The following is a 19,863-nucleotide window of genomic DNA, read 5'->3' as shown; positions in this document are numbered from 1 at the left end:
TATTTTTTCTACCGTAAGTTACTGGATCATTTGTCTGAATACTAAAGGATTTTTTCTTTTTCAAGTACAATAATTTTATCATATGTTCTGTTGGTCACTCTGGGCTTATTTATTCAGTTACATGGTGTTTCCCTTCAATGAGTAGTTTCAAACTGTTTCTTGTTTTTTTAGTCTCACAAATATTTTCTAGAATTACCGTTTTTAATATTTGTTCTATTTCCTTGCTTTAGTTTTCTTCCTTGGGGAAACCTACTATATAAATGTTAAATTTTTATCTATCTGTCACTTTCTCTTAAATCTTTTACTCATTTTGTTTTGATTTTTTTCAATGTTCCTCTTATTCATCTTCTATTTAAGACATTGTCTCGTGTTTATTTGTTCTCGTGTTTCTTCCGGTTTAGTCCTCATATTTACAATGATTGCTGTTTTCTAATTCTTTCCTAAGTTCACTCACTTAATTTCTCAGCTTTTCTAATTGTTTTATGTCATTCTTGTATATATTATCTTTAAATTTGTAAATGTGTTTTGGAATATTGTTTTCATCTGTTTTATGGGCACGTCTTTATGATGTGCTTTCATTGTGGGCGTGTCATTCCGCACCTTATTTTCCTCAAGTTTGTATAGCATTTTATCTCTTTTTCTGTTACTTATTTTTATGTGAAATTAATTTTCCTGACCTTCTGAAAGAGAGACTCAAACCAGGATATTTTTTCTTATAGGGTTCTAGAACCCCTTTTCTATTGAGTTTGTAAAGTGTTCAGAAACACAGCACTTACTTTCTGCAATCTCCTGGCTCTGTTCCCTCTGACTGAACATCCTCTTTCCTTTGTGTCTACTGCACCTGCCCTGCTCCCGCTTGGATCCTATTCCCAGCAGCTTGTCCTCAGTTTGTCCTAGGAGTTCCTGGGACATTGACTGCTCCAGCCCCTGCGCGTCTTACCACACATCTTTCCCACTCACCTACTGGAGAAGGCAAACCATTCCCAGTTTCAGTTGCCATCTCAAATTGGCTCACTGAGATTTTGAGTTCCTGATGGTTATTTTGGGGTTCTCAGGTCCATCACACACCCCATTGCTTCCTTTGACTTCCTCCTGCACAGACGCTAACACGCTTGTTACCCTGCACCTGCTCATATTAAGGGTTTTAGGGGATACTTGTCACCTGTGTTTGGGGTAGATCTCATCCATGAGTTTTAGTTTTGCTATCCCAGTTTCTCTGTGGTTTTGGTTTTGGTGAGGAAGATTGGCCCTGAGCTAACATCTATTGCCAATCTTCCTCCTTTTGCCCAAGGAAGACTGTCCCCAAGCTAACATGCGTGCCAAACTGCCTCCATTTTGCATGTGGGATGCCACCACAGCATGGCTTGATGAGCAGTGTGTAGGTCTGTTCCCAGGATCTGAACCTGTGAACCCTGGGCCACCAATGGGAGCTCACAAACCCAACCACTATGCCACCAGGCTGGCCCCTTCTCTGTGTTTTTGTAGTGATTAGGAGAAATTCAAAAAACTATGACACAACTGCCACCACCTTGCCAGAATCTGCAATTTTGTTTTTAAACTCTGATCCTATGAATTTAATTCTGCTGTGTTCCAACTACTTTCAGTAACTAGCAACCAGCGCAAACATTAAAATTGCCATGCTTCCCTCCTCCACTCTCCCATCTTCCTATTGCTCCCTGCCATCTCCCCCTAGAAGCCAAGTGTGCTCCAGCTGTTGCCTGAAAGGTGTCACAAAGTGCTGCATGTTGAGTCTCCATGTCACTGCAGGTATAAATCTCCCAGCTGTTGGGAAACACCAAGGGCAAAACTTCCCTCATGGCTGCAAGTATAGCCTTGGTTCCTTTCACAATAGGCACTCCTATCTGATGAGAAATGACTGTTAGTGCCGGACAGCTAGATGCCAGGATGGACCCCAGGGAGACAAGTGCTGAGAGCTGGCATGGTGGGGCAGGCCACTCTCCCAGCACAAGCGTCACAAATGGATTTTTTACGAGAAGGTGAACAAGCTTCCGGAAGTCAGCCCCTCAGTGTTCACAGCCAGGGCCCCTCATCTTATACTCTTCCTTGAATCCTATCTTGCATATAAAATGTCTCGAAGGGATAAAGTGAGCAAGACAAAGAAACAAGATCCACTTCCCTGGAGTTACTTCATAAATTTAGCATAACGCCTATTTTGCACCCCAATTTTTTTTTATCATTTATTTAAAACAGTGATTCTTTTGATCCACATTTTTATCTCCCCATCTTCCCACTGCACTCTTGCACACTAGTCTTATTCTAGTCCTCAATCTTTCTGGGGCGATCTCACCTGGTGTACGTCTCTTGGACGTAAGGCCCAGACATGCAGGTCTGAGCAGGAAGCTCCAGGCACCAGGAGACTTCGCTTCTTGGGCTTGAGCCAATTAAAACTTGGCTCAGAGGCTGCCTGGGGAAGTGACAGGCTTAACAGCCTGATGAACAAACAGTGGAGTTGCCATCACACTTAAGTCACGGTCTGTTTAAACTTCAAATCAACTGAAATTCACGGCTCCCACTTCCTGAGAGGGAAACCTTCAAGCTATCACAGGAGAGACTGCGGTCTGAGTCCGAAAGGGGAGGACTTCTGACTTTTAGAGGGATAAGAGATGAGAAACATGACTAATATATCCTATCATTTGGGGAGAAACGTCTCTTTTCAGGCCTATCTTATGAAACATGTTAGAAATGGGAGCAAGCGTGAACCAAAGGCATTCAAGAATTGATCTATCTTCAGTGGATCAAAATATATCCCGTTATTGTGAGGCTGCGTTACAAATATAACCTGAGAACCAGCCATGTATCTTGCTTTCTCCTGCAGAGCAAGTTGGAATCAATGATCCTTGAGCAAAAAGGAGGCAGGAAGGGCAGTGGAAATGTTGGCAAGTTTGTTTTTAAGCTGACAATTTAGACTCACTCTATTAGTAAAATTTTCTTTGCTGCCATCCTGGTTCTGTATGGTAAATATGGATTGGTTCATTTTGTGCTTCCCCACTGGAGAAAGCAATGGACGCTGCCAGCCATGCTTTGGTGAATGGCCAAAGTCTGCTTATATTTATTCATCTTTCAAAGCCATCCAAATCCAAGAGATAGCTTATGATTTAATGAGACTAGTTTTAAAAACATAGCCATACAACAGAACAGTCTACAGTCAGTAAAAAATAATTACATCTATATGTACCAATATGGAAAAACAAGTTGGATATATTGCCAAGAAAGCATACTGCATATACATAAAATGACCCAATGTTTATGCAAGTGATGTGTGTGCGTGCATATATATTCTTTTATACACACACATACATACTCATTCTATGTTACCGAATATTGAATATGAAGAAAGAAATCAGCAAAAATAGATAGCAGATAATAGTGGTTATATCTACAGGGTATGTCTCAGGTTGTGTTCCTAAAGAAACAGACCCTATAAGACAAAGATTTGCATGTAAACGGTTTATTGGGAGATGGCACCAGGAAATACTGGTAGGAGAAAGGGAAAGTGGGACACAAAAGGGTAGGAAGAAAATAAAGGGTGTGTTATTGAACGAGTTACGAGGTGGGCAAGTGGGGCTCAGTACCCCTGGGAAACCCTGGGACACAATGCAGATCACACCTCAGACATCCCAGCCAAGAGGTGAGGAAGTGTTGTCCCCTCTCCAACCATGATGGTCTGAGGTCACAGGGACACTAGCTTTGCTGACCCCTGGTGTTGCCCAACATGCAAGCAGAGAGAAAGGCCCAGGACAGGGAGTCGCAGGCACGCGCCGTTCCTAGCAGGTTGTCTACAGTAGGGAAACGGTGAGTGCTGTGGTGCGGGTGCGACATCTGCAAGGTCTACGGTGCGGTGGATCACGGAGGACTGTCACTTTCAACATTTATGACTTTTTGTTGTTTTTAGTACATCAATGACATTTTAAAATCAGAAAAAAACACTCACCAAAATATTAGGTTTTCTAGAGAAAAGCAAAAAAGGCCTACAACTGATTCAGAAAATAGGGAGGGAGGGCAGGGATCTCTTCTCAAAGGGGGCCTTCCACCCAAAAAACGTCTCCCCCAAGGCCACCTGCCCTGGAGACGAGCATGCCTGACCCGCACGGTGGGCAGGGCCATGAGGAAAGACGCTGAGACAATGCTGCTTCGACACTTTATTCACTGAGCATAAATACAGTCCCATGAGCATGAAGGCGAGCATGAATAATGCACTAGCACCTGGAACCTGACCGTCACAGAGCGCTCACTGTTCCATCACTGGCCAGAGTCACTGCAGCTGCCTGGGGCGTCGCCCCGACCGAGTGCTCAGCTTTGCGGGGACCTTCCTTCCGGTACAGCAATTTTATTCTTGGCTTGTTCTCAACAATTAAAAAAAATCATAAAAGATCAAGTGTTTGCAAGAAAATATCAAAGAGGATGAGAAGATTGTCAGTTCTTCTTAGAGTCTAAAAGTAAAAAGGGGAGGTAAGAAAGGAGGAGAGAAAAGGGGCAAGATGTCAGGGGTCTGCCAGGCTTCTGCCTCTCCCCAGAGCATTTTACAAAAACAAAAACCAGGGAGGCATTAATGCTGTCTGGAGATGGGCTGCGTCTCTCTGATGAGCCACTCGAGAGCTTCCTGGCGGCCCTGCTTCTGTAGCTCCTTCCCAACCACGTCCCTGCAGGTGAGGTGGTAGTTGTTGAGCCAGTCGCACTGCAAGAGGGAAGACAGACGGATGGGTATCCAGCACCACATCTTCACCAGAGGCTACACAGGCCAACGGGGAGGGCCCCACACGCTGAGACCACAAGATGAGAGCAAAGGAGCACAAAACCCTTTCTCCCTGCTCATGGACAAGTGACTTCCTTGTGTTCTATTCCCCTGGAAACAGCTGGGACCAGGCCACATCACTTATGGTGACAATGCTCCCAGAACAGTCTACTGCATGTGGGCTGGCGATGACTATGAGGGAACTGAAATACCTGACAGCAAGCCAGGGCTATGGGCTTCCCTGAGGGCAGAGTAACTCGTAACCAGGTGTTCTCCTTGACAGGACATATCAAGAGAGATGGGGCAGGGGGTCTCAGAGTGACTGCACCTACCCGTGTGGCTCATCTGCTGTGAAGACTCCTGCTGAGAGACACGTCTGAAGCTGTCCTGCCAATGCGCTGAGTTTCCTACCCCATATCCACTAACAAAGCTAAGTAAACCAAGATGTGGGTCCTGTGAGTGTGGCTGTCTAAATGAATCCAAAACCTTTGGTGGTCAAGGACTGTGGCCCTGCAGAGATGGGTAGGGAGTAAGCTTGACTTTCAGACCCTCAACTGAATGCGGCCACCACACCAAGAGAGAAAAAGGAAGGAAGCCTGACAGGACTTGGTGCCTGGGGTGGGCACTGATCTATTGGACCTGATGGTGAAAGTCCTGCAGTCATAAAAGGGTGAAATCTCCCCCTTGGGTTTGGGAGCTGAAGGATGGAGTGAAGTGAGTTCTACCAAGAGGACAACCCACTCCCTTTACTGTCTATGAAGTAGGCCTGACCAGACACCCAGCTGCAGCAAAGCTGGCAACACTGACACACAGTCTGGACCAGGTAACAAAGGCGAGATGGGCACAGAGGGCAAACAGATGGTGTGGTGTTGCCAACCAGCTTTGACACAGCCAGGGCTCCACTCCCCACTGGTAAGAGCCTACTAGCCCCTGTGGGGCTTCGGGGACAGGGACAGAGTCAAAAGGACAGCAAAAGGCCTTGCTATGGATCAGCAGCAAGGCCAGGCAGGGCCACAAGGCAGGCTGCCGTTCAAAGCAGCTCAACAGTGAGGGTGACAGCAGCAGCTAACCCTGGGGTCAGAGTGAAATTCCCAAGGCCCTTTTGGGTTGGGGGAGCAGAGGTGGGGGCAGCCTCAGGGAGCCTGAGCAAAATCCCAAAGGCGCTGACAGTCGACTTGGAGCTGCCCATGTTCACATCCGACCAAAGTCCTCTGCTGCCATCTGGTGACAAATGATGGGAATGCTGACCCAACCCAAAAAGTCCCTGAAGCGACTGATGAGAGTCTGTCTGAGATGGTAAAAGGCAATGACCAGGCATTTTAAAAGCCCAATGAACAGAATCTTGTTGTGGGTTATTACTGTGCCTTCAGACAGAATGAAGCCCCAGATTTATTAAGTGGTATTTGGAAAGGGACCATTTCACTAAAAGAGATAATAAATTTACTCTACTTGGTATATTAAATACTGTCATCTACTGTTATTTGTGGAAAATGTTTATGATCCCCAGGGTAAGAAGATATTATCTGCCCTATAAAAACTAATTGGCCAGAAGAATAGTTGAGTGATTTGGGTATGCAAAGAACAGTAATGAACCGCTGCATACAACAGAGCCCACTGGTCTACAGCCAATGCCCTGGGATGGACTGTGGGTCCACAGGTTAACCAAACTCTTTCTCCCTCAAGGAAAAATGGCTTCACTTAATCTTCCTCATGCACTGTTTCCCTGGATAAAGTGAAATGTCATACGGGAGAAATGCCTCCTGATAGTACACTTTATGTGGACAGCAACGACCATGTGACCTAGAATTATTTGGTAGGAAGCCTTAACCTTGGGCTTTCAAGAATGTGGAATGACTTATTGCTGGAGAGCCCCTTGCCAAGACCCTGGAACTGTGCCCAAGGGCCATTACAAAAGATACTGGTTCCTGTGGAGCACAAGGCTTCTAAGCAGGGTGGCCCCCATGCCCACTTACGTGTTCCTGTCCCCTTCACCTAAGCCATCCCCTACAGGCACTGGAGAGAAGCCCTGGGAGCCCTGGAGGGACTCTTCCCATTGAAGAGACACACCTGGCACTGTGCTGCTGACAGGCTGAACTTCCTGTGCTGTGTCCATCTACAAGCTGAATAAACCCACACTGGCGGGGCCCGTTTAAGTCCTGTGAGTGGGGATGTTGAGCTGAGCCAAGGGCACTGATGGTCAAGAAGAAGTGCCCAAGCAGAGAGGAAAGCTAAGCAGGAAGTGGATAACCTTCTTCTGTCACCCATCTGCGAGCTGGGTAAGGTGGAAGAGGCTTCTAGCTGGGAGAATCCTGTTCCACAGTCCTGTAGAAGGGGGCTCCATCAGGCCTGAGAGGCTCTTTCCATTAGCGCCAAGCACGAGGCCCAAGTGGGCCCCACTGAGGATGCATTCCTGCCTCAAGAGGGCCCTGGGATGAAGCCAGCAGCTGCCTCAGGTAACAGAAACTTCTTATTCCTCAAGTAACCACCACGACTCTCCTGCTTTTGGCTCCTGCCAATCATCTGCTTTTTGCTGGGACTTCTGACCACCTGCCTTGCTCTGGAATTTGTGTCCCTCTGGCCTCTGTCCTCCTGGCTCGGGGACTATTTTGTCTGTCCAGTGCTATTACTGCCCTGTTTCTGACTCTTGTCTCTGCTCTGACCTTGATCACCTGCCTGATCCTCAAAGCCTTACTCCAGGTCCCCAGGCCTGCCACCTCACCTGGCCTCATGAGCCTGGGGACCCACCCTAGAATTTACAGGGGTTTCAAGACCTGTAACGCTCTGTGCTTGACAGGTGAGCACTGTTGTGCTCCCGCTTTGTGAAGGCTTTCACAGCCCGGAGTGATCAGAACAGCAGGGACTACCTCTCTCCTTGTCTGTTTGAAAACTAGGCATATGATAATAGATTTTCCTTCTCATTTCCTTAATGTTTCATGCAACACAAGAAACAATCTGGCATGTGCAATGGCCAACAGGCCCCACCACCCATCTGGCTTTCCGTAGGGAAGACACATGGCCCATTGTTTGCTAAACGCGCCTCAGTACAGCTATGACTCCTGCCCTCCTGGAAAGCAATGGCACACTGTTCCCACCCATGAAACCCCACAGCCCCACCATGGCAGCGGGGACAGGACTATCTCTAGGCGGAGGCCCAGCGAATACAGGACAAGCGCCTACAGTCCTCAGGAGACCTAGGATATTCAGACTAGGCTAGCCCAGACCTCCAGCTCAAAAAGTGAGAATGGAGTGGAGAACATGGGGTAGCTCTCCACACAGCCCCCTACACACACACATGCTTCTGCCTCCCCCTAGACTCCCTCTTTACCTCTTTGTCTGTAAGAGAATCCACATCTATCATTTTGGTCTGTATTGGAACTAAAGTTAGAGGTTCAAAGGTCAGGCTTCCCCGGTTATTGAAGTTATACTGTGGGAGAAGAAAGAAAACTAAGTTTTCACTCTCTTTACCACAATGAACCACCACGAGGTCACTCCCACCAGACATGATCACCCCTCAGAGACAGGTGTAACTAGGAATCAAGAAGTGGTTAGCTGGTCACCATTTTTAATAGGCAGAGGAGGCACAATGAACACAGCTGGTGTCACTTTCCAAGAGCTGCTCTGCTGTGCAAACAGCCCATGCCATCAGAAAACCCAAACAAAGGCTGCTGAGGGGCTCCGAGCAGCAGGTCCACAAAGCTGACATTTACTGTGATGAAGAGGAAGTAGGGGCAGGGCATGGATGTATCTGGGCTCAGCGGCATCTCTGGTTTTGGTCTTTAAGACTCTGCTGGGTATAAGTCCCAAAAATCACTTTAACAGTCAATTATGTGGCCTGCCTTGACCCAGCCAGGCCCATCAAGTGACAGATAACAGGTCTGTCCACTCTATGCAGTATAGAACGGCCAGGGCACACAACAGCATGTTGGGTCCTTGTTCTTGGCGGGGCCTTTGGGAATGAGGTGAGAGGCCACTCTCAAGAACAGTGATTTCAATATGGGAACAGAGAGCAGACTCCCCCCGCAGTCAATCGGTTTGCAAGCTTAGGGAGCCACTGCCCTCCAACTGCAATTTCCATAATCCCCAGTGGAGGGGAAGGAAACAGGTCTTTCTCGGTAAAGCCCAGCACCTACAGCTCTGCAAACTCTTGGCAATAAGACAGGTGGTTCAGCCTCTCCCTCATAGGATAACTCGGGATTCCTTAGCTTTACCTGACAAAAATCACCTGGGGTATTTGTAGAAAATACGGTCTCCAGGTTCCAGCCTTAGAGATTCTGCTTCAGGGTCTCGGAGGAGCATTTAAGAGGTGTCAGGACAAGAAGCTGCCTCTAGTAAACTCAGAGCCCCAAAGCACAGCGAGCAAGGGCCTGTCTGTGGCTCCGTGAGGTCCAGCTCTGGGTTCCGGTTCATTAAGGATTTTCCTTCTGGCTTTACAGAGAGTGAACTCCAGGAAAGTCCCTGATAACAGGGGAAGGAGGCTCCATTTTGGCCCCAGAAAGGCACAGTCTTGGGTCCAAACACAAAAGTCTTCATCTTACCCCATTAAAGAATAAGGAAATTTTTTAAATAAATAAATAGAAAATTACTGACCTTGGTCTTCACAGGAACCACCAGGACAACATTCTCAATGCGAATTCCAAAAGCCCCGTCTTCATAATACCCTGGCTCTAAAACAAACCAGATCCCCAATGAGAAGCCACCAACAATGAGGATGTTTGCACAGAGAGCTTTCACTCAAGGGATGACAGCCCTGCCTCCTACCGCCAGATGAAGGGCCTACGCAATCCGGGTGCAAGAGTCAGAGATGCCTCCTCCTCCCACATGGCCACATTTAACAGGCACTTGAGGTACAGAGAGAAAGGCTCTAAAGTTCCTGAAAGTTGGCTGCAGGGTAGGGAGGCCAACAACAGGGGACCCACATGGTGCCTATCCCTAAGTCATGATGATGCAGGCATTAAAATATATTCACGAGGACTTGGTAATAGCATAGGAAAGGGCAATACATTAAGAAAGAATATAGACAATATGTCCAGTATGATCTCAGTGATAAGAAAAAGATGCATACATATATGACAGACCAAAAGCTAACAAATCAAAATATTAAGTCATGTTTCCCCTGGGTGGTTGGATTACAAATGATTTTCATTTTCTTCTTTATACTGTTCTATAGTCTCACTTTTTCCACAATGAGCATGTATTACATTTATAATTATAAAAGGTTGTTGTTGTTGTTTAATTCCAGGTGACAGGAGGAGGAAATTATTTCCAATTTACTTTAAAAATACAAAATAAGAAACAAAGAGCTTTCAAAACAGCAGGAGGATCTATGCACACCCTCTATGTGAGGGAAACCAACCGTCAGTGACAATCATGCCCGCCTCCAAGGGCTCATCAGAGAACGTCTTATAACTGATGCCGCAAGGACCCTCGTGAACATTCAGAAAAGACCCAACACCGTGTCCTGTTCCATGTAGGTAATCCAGGCCTGAATCCCATAAAGCTGAGCGGGCAAAAGAGTCAAGAAGGTGGCCTGAAAGACATATAAAGAACCACTTGATGATGTTTGCACAGTCCTTTTCAATTTGCAAAGCACTTTAGAGATTAGATTTGTTATGTTTGGCTCCAGAGGTGAAACAGAAACCAGTGGGTAAAAGTTACTGGAGGGTTGAGATTTCAGCGGGCACAAGGAAGAACTTTCCAACAATCAGAGCTCCTGAGGAGGGCAGCTCAGAGCTCACTCTGAAACTGGCGGATCATTTGTCCAGGATGCCAGTGAGGGGCTGGTCACCTACAGCAGGGAAAGCCTGCATTAGATGACGTGGACATTCCCTTCCCAGCTCTGGGATCCTATGGTTTCAGAATTACAAAGATGAGACTCTAACCAGACTGCAAGCAGGCAGACAGGCATGAGAGGTGAGGAAACTGATGCCCAGAAAGATGAGTGCAGGCCCCATCTAAGCAGATTCAAGGCTCGGATCTTGTCAACTCCCTGCCTGATGCCCCATCCACCAGTCCTCAAAGAGGTACATACCTGAAGTCAGGTTTCCAGTAAAATAAATTCCAAGGGTCCTGAAAGGAGACACTGGCCAAGCGCTTAAGGGCAGACAGGAGGTTGCACCAACTTCACTCAGGCCCTAAAGACTTCACGCCCTGCTGCCCTCTCCTCAGAGCCACCCACATGTGTCATCCAACACCATAAGTGGTCAGGAGAGAGGCATGCAGCCAACACGGGGCCCCATCCTAAGCCTGGCTCCCTGGGAGGCCCTCTGAGCTCAGTCAGCGGGTCCAGGAGACTCACTCCATGCAGCACCCTCGCTTGCCCAGGCTGGGAAGGACATGTTCCTCCACTCAGACTTACACATGTTTGATGCCTGATCAAGAAAAAGCCTGCCATATGACAGGAGGAACCACCTACCTTTGGTTCCGGTCGGGAAAACGGCTGCGCTCACAGCTATGTGGCCCTTGAGCACATATGTGAAGCATTCCTGCCAAAAAAAACCCAGGGGGCATGTTGCAGAACAGGCACAGATGCTCCAATCCTGTAGTTTTCTGGTAGTTCAGAAAACCTTGCCTCTGAAGGCTTCTTAGCAATGCCACTGAGAAAATCGGAGTAAAAAGAAAAAAACTCTGGTGGAAAACAAGCTTGGCCTTGGGGCCAATTTTCCAGAAAATCTTGAAATTAACGTTAGCAAAAGAGAACTGTCAGAGAGACGACCCCACAGGTGTCTCCCTTGTAATGAACATTCTGACACATTCGATGTCCTCTGAGCCCCAGAAAGGAAAGAGTGGGGAAAGCAAGAGTACTGATGACACTGGCCAGCATTTACTGAGCCACTCTGTGCCGGGAACACTAAGCCCTGTACGCTTCACCCCACACTGCATGACGGAGGCACTCCCGTCACCCTCACTGTACAGAGACATGAAGGGGCGCTCCGGCTCACACAGTGCTTCAGTGGCAGCATCTGACCTGGGAGCCAGCAGTCCTCCTTCACCCTCTGTGCTCCTCGCCACCATGCTACACTCAGAGGCTATCCCTACTGCTCGGACAAGAAAAGTGCTGTTTGGAAGGTTAGTGGCTTGCCAGTAAGGTGCAGAGTCAGGACTAAACTCCACACTCTTCACTCCGGTCTGGGGCTCTTTCCACAGCCCAAAAAGAGTCCCACACCAAAGGTATCCGGACCCAAAGTCAAAACTCTTCTAAGGTGCTGGCACCTACAAATGGACGAGGCAAGAGACCAAAACTATGAAATCTGCCACCTGCACTGCATAAAATCCTCTCCCTTGGATAAACTTGCTGAAGGCACTCCCTGGAAAAACAGATTCAGAGACTCAACCACCATTCACTGGGCAGCGTCTATGCCTGGGAGCTTGCTGGTTCACGGAACCTTCACAACCAGCCTTGGAGACGGGTATTTTTATCCTTGTTTTCACGGAGGGTCTCAGTGCTTCACTCAAGGTCATGGAGCCAGTAAACGGCAAAAAAGAAGCCCAGTCTCCAGACTCCTGGTACACATCTCTCTATCTCACAGCTGTTTCCTCCTTTCCATGCCAGAGAGACTGGAAACTGAGCAGGGTATGTCATTTCAGAGGGCTCCTAGAGAGTTGAGCCTATAAATAGGACACTGAACTTGAAAAAGGAAGGGAAGTGGCTTTCAGAATCAAATCTAGACATTGTTTGCAAAAAGCATACATTTCACTACCCGACTCCCATCCCCAAAGAGACTTCCTGACTCAAGAGAAGGCCAACTGTTTAAATTTGAATCTGAGCTGCTTTGACCTTAGCAGACAGAATGCTTTTAAATTTCTCCAATAATTAATTACATGGATGTCACAAAGCAGATAAGCCTGCCTCCACAGTAACGAGCTATTTTACTATCCCACATATAATTTTTACTTATTTATACAATCCCTTTTCAAAAAGCAATGCTGTTCTTAACAAAGTAGAGAGGGCATCTCGAGTTTTCTGCTCCTACCTTCTCGTAGGCCTTAGGGGTCCCAAAATGCATGGTCCGGGTCACATCTGTGGTTCCATCTCTTTCCAAAAGAAAAGACAAATTAGTTTTCAGTCAAAATAAGCTTTTGCTGAAATATGAGATAGGCAAGGATGTGGAGAAATCAGAACCCTCATACACTACTGGTGAACATGTAAAACAGTGCAGTCATTTTGGAAACAGTTTGCAGTTCCTTAAAAGGTTAAACATTGAGTCACCCTATGACCTACCGTTCCACACCTAGGTCAATACCCAAGAGAACTGAAAACATACGTCCACACAAAAACTTGTACATGGATGTTCATAGCAGCATTATTCATAATACCCAAAAGGTAGAAACAACCTCAATGTCCATCAACTGATGAAAGGATAAACAAAATGTGGTATTATCCATACAATGGAATATTATCCAGCAAAGGAACAAAGCACTCATACATGCTACAACATGGATGAACCCTGAAAACATGCTAAGTGATAGAAGCCAGATACAGAAGGCCATATAATTCCACTTATGTGAAATGTCCAGAATAGGAAAATCCATAGAGCTAGAAAGTATAGCAATGGTTCCTAGGTAGGGGAAAAGGGGAAGTGACTGCTACTGGCACTGGAGTTTGTTTTTTGGGGTGATGAAAATGTTCTAAAATTGGCTATGGTAATGGCAGCACAACTCTGTGAAGATACTAAAAACCATTCATCGTACACTTTAAGTGAGTAAATTATATGGTATGTGAATTATATCTCAGTGAAGTTGTTATAAAAAATAAAATGAGACAAAGTGTAAATGCAAGGATGGTCCAATGTAGTGGGAGTGAACTCAGGCCCTGACACACACACTCTTGGTCTACCACATGAGGACTGTTTCACAAGAGACACTATCACTGGGGTTAAGAACGAGAGAGAGGAGGACAAAGGAAACAACAAAACAGAGCCAAGCTCCAATTCCTCCTGTCAGGATGGCAAGAAGTTTACTAGACCCTAAAAATACCCAGGCAAATCTCTTAGAACACCTTAATCCACACCCAATATAGAAAGGATAACTTCCAGAATCCTGATAAAATTTAGAAGTGACCCAAAGTTTATACCATTCCCCAAGCAATCCTGATACCCTTAGCTCTAGGTTGTTATTATTAACTCCCACGGCTAGGTTGTGGTTTCCTACTTGGCTGAGCTCATCTAATAATTAGGTTCTCCATCAGCCCCAGACCCAACTGCAGAGGGGAATGGAGCATTAAAAGGCCTTGCTCCTGCCCTCTTAATGCAGAAAACACCTATTTCAGCTCCTTCCATGAGTTTCACATCAAGACCCAATGAAATCTGGGGTTCTCCTCTGAGGAAACTATTCTAGAGGTTGATTGTGAAAGCAGGAAGACATGAAGAAGGAAATTCGGATATTCAGGGGCATCTCTCGTTTCTCATTCATTCATTCAAAATTAAGCCCTCCCTTCACAAGGCCCTGGGGTCGCTACAAGTTCAGGGAGTGAGCAGGCAGTTTACGGGCTGAGGCAGAAGACTTTCCAATGGTTCTAAAAGCTTACTTTCAGTTATTTATTTAGTATTTGAAACTTCCGGCCAAGGTCTAAACATTTCTGTCAAAGAGTCTTTTGTGGGAATAGTCACAACTGGGCTATTTCAACTAGGGGTGAAAAAAAGGACAAGACATGAGAATGATTCTATTAGTAGCAGGCGCAGAATGAGATCACCAGCTGAGCGCTCCTGGCTGCAGCCTGGCTGGTCCACCTACTCAACTGTCTTGACTCAACGGAGTCAAGTTCCGTGGCAGCCCAAGCTCACTTACTTGTATTGAGCACCCGAGTCAATGAGGTACACCTCATCTAGCGACAAGGTCCTATTCGTCTCAGGGACTGGCCTAAGGAAGTAATTAAAAATTAATTATTCCACAAATGTAAACACTTGCTGAATCCAGAAGGAGGGCACACAAGAGTTTTTTGTACTATTCTTATGTAAGTCTGAAATAATACCAAAATAAAGTCACCCAATAAGTTAATTATTTCAACTAATATTGACCTACTACTAAAGAGCTCAAGAGAAGGAAGAATAACATATTTCTTTATACTTCCATTTGTATCTGGAACAAAACACGTGTTCATGAGATCATTGTAAGAGCTACAAAAGTAATAATCAACAGAAGCAATAGGACCAAGCTAGAGCTCTGGGAATTGGGAAGAGCAGCCTGGAGTCACTTGTCTTCTGAAGGGGGCTCCCAGGCCCCTGCCTTAGCCTCCACATCCCTCCCACAGTCCTGACCCCATCAGGTGTCTCCCCACTTGATTCCCAGAACACCAGATAGCCAGGAGGTGAATGTCTCAATTTGGGAAAAAAACTAAAGGGATTTTTGCTGGGAAAAGGAGTAGATTATGATGCTCTTATACTACAGCACTTTTTTCAAATGAACATGAGGTATTTTTATAAAGTGATCTGATCTCCCCATGCCTTTTTCCAGACTTTATCACTGTGCTGTGAAATGTTACAAGGGATGAGAGCATTCCACGTCTCTGTTCTGCAGCTGAGAGAGGTTCTCCTTCATTTCCAGGCACCACCCCCTCTTCAGCAACAGGACGACCAGTGGGCACTCAAGCCGAATGATTGAACTGACAACCAGGCATGGCCCAGCTCCAGCGCCCTGCCTCTCAACAGGCTTCCAACAGCCACAATGAAGAAACACCAAAGAGAAGCAAATTTCTCCTCTCTTGGTCTGAAATTATTCAATTTGTTAATTATATGCAAAATTCTAGGATAGTATCCAGCCAGGAAATTCATCACCTGAGTTAAATATAAGACAAAAACTGAAGTCCTTTTGCTGTTCTAATGTTGGAACAGAAGCATTAATGTAAAAGAACTGTACAGTGACATCTGTGACTGTCTCCCACACACGGCTTCAAAATTTGCCCCAAGACTGAAAACTCCAAAAGCAATTATTTAAAAAGGGAGAAAAATATGTGTGTCCAAGCACAGCACAGTGAGATAGACCACATGTTCTTTTACTGTGCACATCACAGATGGGAGCAAAGAACTCAAAATGCCCAACACAAGGCAAAACCATTTGAGTTGGGTGAAGCTGAAGCCCAATGGCCAAGCCTAGCTTCATTTCCCGCTATCTCCACAGGCAGATCTATCAGTACTAAACTTATCAGTGCCCCTTTTGTTTCACAGGGCAGGGATGCTTGGCTGTGTGGGTCCATGGGCTCTTCTAGGTCATCTGGTAAAAATCCCCATAAACTAAGGTGCCAGGCTTCAAGCCTATGGAGAGGTTAAGATAGGGTGCCAATCATCTTCCTAACCATAACAGGGTGCTCTACAACCTAGTGATAAGTTTTTTTGGCAAGGAGGTGATGGAGTTCACAAGATGTTTGGACTAGTGCATCAAGAAGGCTGCCATTATCAGGAAAGAAAATCACTAAAAATTTCTAATCATCAAGATTCAAGGGTTCTAAATACAAATACTGCAACCTCAGAAGGAAAGAGAGACAACCCATTTGACTACATCATGGAGAATGTCAATGCCACACATCTGACCCTAAGAGGAGGCTCCCAAAAGGCAGAGACTTGAGAATTTAGAGAAAACAAGACCTCAAAGGTCTCATTTCCCATATAAGAACAATCTCAACAGATACATGGAGGTGGTGCTGGGGCCTCTGGCAAAATAATGTCTCTCCCCTGCTCAGGCTCCTGTGCAGAAGCAGCAGCAAAGCCAGGTGTTCCTCCGCATGCCTTACGCGTAGTGAATGATGGCGCCGTTGGGTCCCGTACTGGAAATTGTTGGGAAGCTCAGATCCACAAAGTCAGCCTGTTGCCTGGAACAGAAAGACACACAGAGCAGAGTGGCTTAAAGGGTCTTCTTGTGCTGAGAATCAGGGCCCTTCCAGCCTCGTTTAACTCACCACGGAAATGAGTACAAGGTTCATGGGCCCCCAGATGGATCTTTACCTGCGGAATTCCTCAGCTTTGTCAGCAGCTGAGATCTCCGTCACACCACCTTTGGGGACCTGTAAGAAAGTTGCTTATAAATCATCTGGTGTGATGAATTCATGTGTCTCCTACATGCTAAAGAAAGTACATTAAAAGCTGACTTTTTCCTCAATTCCCATGTCCCAACTGTCCAACCTACAGGACACAGCTTACGTCTCATCTTTAACATGTAGGGAATTTCCAAAGGCTCTCACCAAAGTTATCTAAAGTACAAGAGTTTCTATCTATTTAATTTTTCACTCAACTATTTTGCCTCAGTATTATATCCTGAGACGTCCCAAAATTAATAAATCTAAGCTTAAACAGTCAAAAGCATCCCCTCCTAGGATATCATCCTAAGAAAGTCATCCTAAATAAATAAAAAAGATAAATGCAAAAATATTATTACAGGGTTACTGATAAGTGGAAAAAAATTAAAAACAATCTAAAAATTTCCAAATAGGAGAAATGAGTAAATAAATCAGTCTAGCCACTAAACATAGTCTGCATTTGGATCATTTTTTTAAGGCCTCAAAGCACACAGAGAATGCTCACACTATGACACTAAGTGAATAAAATAAACAAAATACAAAATCCTATCTGTACGCTGAAAGACATGTAACAATTAAAAAAATCATTGAAAACATGATTTACACAAATGGGAAACATATATCTCAGATGAATAATAGCCAGAGGGGAAAATATCATTACACTGATGGGAATAAGTGTGATATTTTCTTTTTCCAATTTAAGCTACTTTTAAAGAGTTGTTTACATAACATTTAAAGGGAATATAATGTTGTTTACTAACAGCACAAAGAAATCACCCTGCTGTCAGATACAAGAAATGAAAGGGCAAGAAACTAATGACCAAGAGTCAATGTAATATAAAAAGTTTTATGCCTTAAATTGAAGTTCAAAATGTACACAAAGATCTTTTTCTCTTAATACAATCAGCTTGCCTATAATATCATGAAAATAATTTTTTCCTTATAATGACATTACACTTAGTTACAATTCTTTAACCCAAAAAGGATCTACTCTGTTAAGGAATTCCTTCATCCATGTTACTATTTTCCAAATTAAAAAATTTTTAAATGCATGCACACCAAATTTCCACAAAGAACTATTAAACAGAGAATAGTAAAATTAGATCAAGATCTTGGACCTCGTGGTTATCAGAGCACGGAAGATGCCATGGTTAGAATCACATGTAGATAATTTCTGAATCATCTATTTCCATGTGTTAAAGACTAAGAACCAACCTCTTTTTCCAGCCAGTTAAAGAGTTCACAGAGGGCAACGGCATCTTTAATCTGTGCAAACAATGGAGACATTTTTTAAAGTTATTACTGAAAATCAGGTGGACAGACTCAGAACCCATTCCTACCTAGTGTGATACTGAGAGGGCTGCACCTATAGGGCATCAGCAATCAGGGCTTCACCATCCAGGCGTTTCCTGCAAACAAGTCTGCAGCAATTCCCATAACAGAGAAAGGGCTCCTCTGCTGTTTAGTCATTCAAGCATGATCAGAAAGGGGCCCGCCATGGAGCACACACAGCTCCCTCAAAGGGTTTATGCCTACCCTACAGCAGCAGGAAAACAGGCCAATATCAAAACCTCTCTCTGGGCCCCAAATCTTTCTAGATCCACTGCTTGCCTTGAAACACAATCTGGGCTTCTAAGAGGCTTCATCTTCGTCATTTTCATCATTATCAACATCATCACCCTCATCTACACTACCATCATCAATATCTCTTTTGGTGTTGTATGTCATATTTTGTAAAGATCTAGCCCATTGAGTACATTATTTCATTCTCATTAACTCTCTCCAGAAGGCTCAGAGAGGTTCCGACGTTGTGCCAGGCTTAAGGGCACACAGCAGGTGAGCAACCCAGGCCTCCCGACCACCATACATCCCCCTCTTCTGCACAGGCTGCTTTACTCACGTGAGCTCGCCTCATGCCTTCTGATTCAGCAGAATTTTTCACAGCTTTGGCAATGCAGATGGGGGTGTAAGGCATACAGCAGCGATGATCCTAGGGCAAAGGGCAGTAGCATGAGAAAGAAAGCCTGGCCCCACTCGCAATCACCTCTTCACTCAGCTTACCATCACACTTAGGACAAATCATTTGAAGAGCTCCCACTCAGGACACACCCAGCTGTCCCCTGGGGCCTGAAGATCTGCCCCTTTTGTTGATAACTCTGAACATGAGAAAAAGAGTTTGAGCTCATCCAAAAAGATAAAGTACATTAAACAAGGTATTTCTCTTCTAACCCCATCCCGTTAGCTCTTTGAGACTGCTGGCTGCCAGCCATCAGCAAGATATTGTTTTTCAAGCCTTCATGGTCATGGTTAGAGTTCACTAACGGATCAAAGCTTGACCGAAATAACCCCGTTCTTGCTACACAAAGGAGGCTTTTTCCCACCGTATGGGGATGCACATGACTGATGAGGCAGGGCTCCTGCTCCTTCCCCCGTCTCGCTCAGGACTCACGCATCAGCTACTATTTATTAACGGTCTCATCTGCAAGGGCTGGGGAAGACCCTTCCCAATCTGAGAACAGTCAGAATCCAGCCCTGCATACAGGGAGGGGGATTTAGCACCATCCTGCACTTGTACAGAGCTTCTCAAAGGGCTCATCCTCTCTCCACCCTCCCTATTCTCTCTCTCACATAAGAAACAAAGGCAGCAAACATAATCCCCACTCAGGTCACGGAAGTAAAGCTCTGAGTAACTGAGTGTCACACAGTGTGACAGTCACAGGGGTGCAATGGTAAGCCAGGTCTAGAGGGCCAGGCCGGGGCTCCTCCCAGGATGGTCCACTGCTTAGTGGAGTAGACAACGATGGCCTTGCCAAAAGTCAGTTGGCAGCCAGAGGCCCAGGGCAGGACAGTTGAAAAGGTTACATCTAGGGTGGTTGGATTCCAGCCCTGCCTGAAGCCCTAATTAATACGAGGGGACAGGTGTCAGCTGCTTAGCACCACCTGGTAGGGGCTCAGTCAAGGGCAGGGCTATCACTACCATTTGACCTTTGACAAATCCCCTACTCCCGAAGCCTTTTCTGGGCCTCAGGTCTCCTTAGCTATAAAATGTGGTGAGGGAGGTGGGTGTGGAGCAGCGTTTCCCAGACTTCAGACATCCTCTTACCAG

At 45.6% G+C, this 19,863-nt stretch overlaps 1 protein-coding gene across 4 annotated transcripts in view; it reads right to left on the bottom strand.

Annotated features, from left to right (window-relative positions):
* Nucleotides 1-4,147: 4,147 nt before the first annotated feature.
* The window catches only part of XPNPEP1 (X-prolyl aminopeptidase 1), a 54,562-nt gene continuing 38,846 nt past the window's right edge, over nucleotides 4,148-19,863 (bottom strand). For 3 of the 4 annotated variants that reach the window (XM_023639715.2, XM_023639717.2, XM_023639726.2), the window contains 11 exons: nucleotides 18,658-18,747; nucleotides 17,973-18,023; nucleotides 16,687-16,745; nucleotides 16,476-16,553; nucleotides 14,537-14,608; nucleotides 12,724-12,784; nucleotides 11,166-11,235; nucleotides 10,107-10,280; nucleotides 9,341-9,417; nucleotides 8,079-8,177; nucleotides 4,148-4,696 (listed from right to left, as the gene is read on the bottom strand). In XM_023639715.2, the coding sequence (XP_023495483.1) occupies nucleotides 4,568-4,696; nucleotides 8,079-8,177; nucleotides 9,341-9,417; nucleotides 10,107-10,280; nucleotides 11,166-11,235; nucleotides 12,724-12,784; nucleotides 14,537-14,608; nucleotides 16,476-16,553; nucleotides 16,687-16,745; nucleotides 17,973-18,023; nucleotides 18,658-18,747 (960 nt within the window). In that variant the 3' untranslated portion in view covers nucleotides 4,148-4,567. Of the gene's footprint in view, nucleotides 4,712-7,033; nucleotides 7,089-8,078; nucleotides 8,178-9,340; nucleotides 9,418-10,106; nucleotides 10,281-11,165; nucleotides 11,236-12,723; nucleotides 12,785-14,536; nucleotides 14,609-16,475; nucleotides 16,554-16,686; nucleotides 16,746-17,972; nucleotides 18,024-18,657; nucleotides 18,748-19,863 lie in introns of all 4 variants that reach the window. The other variant, XM_070221206.1, reaches the window with a different exon arrangement.

This window comes from Equus caballus, chromosome 1, assembly GCF_041296265.1.
Source record: "Equus caballus isolate H_3958 breed thoroughbred chromosome 1, TB-T2T, whole genome shotgun sequence".
In the NCBI taxonomy this organism is placed as follows: domain Eukaryota; kingdom Metazoa; phylum Chordata; class Mammalia; order Perissodactyla; family Equidae; genus Equus; species Equus caballus.
This window is presented reverse-complemented; position numbering and strand designations above follow the sequence as displayed.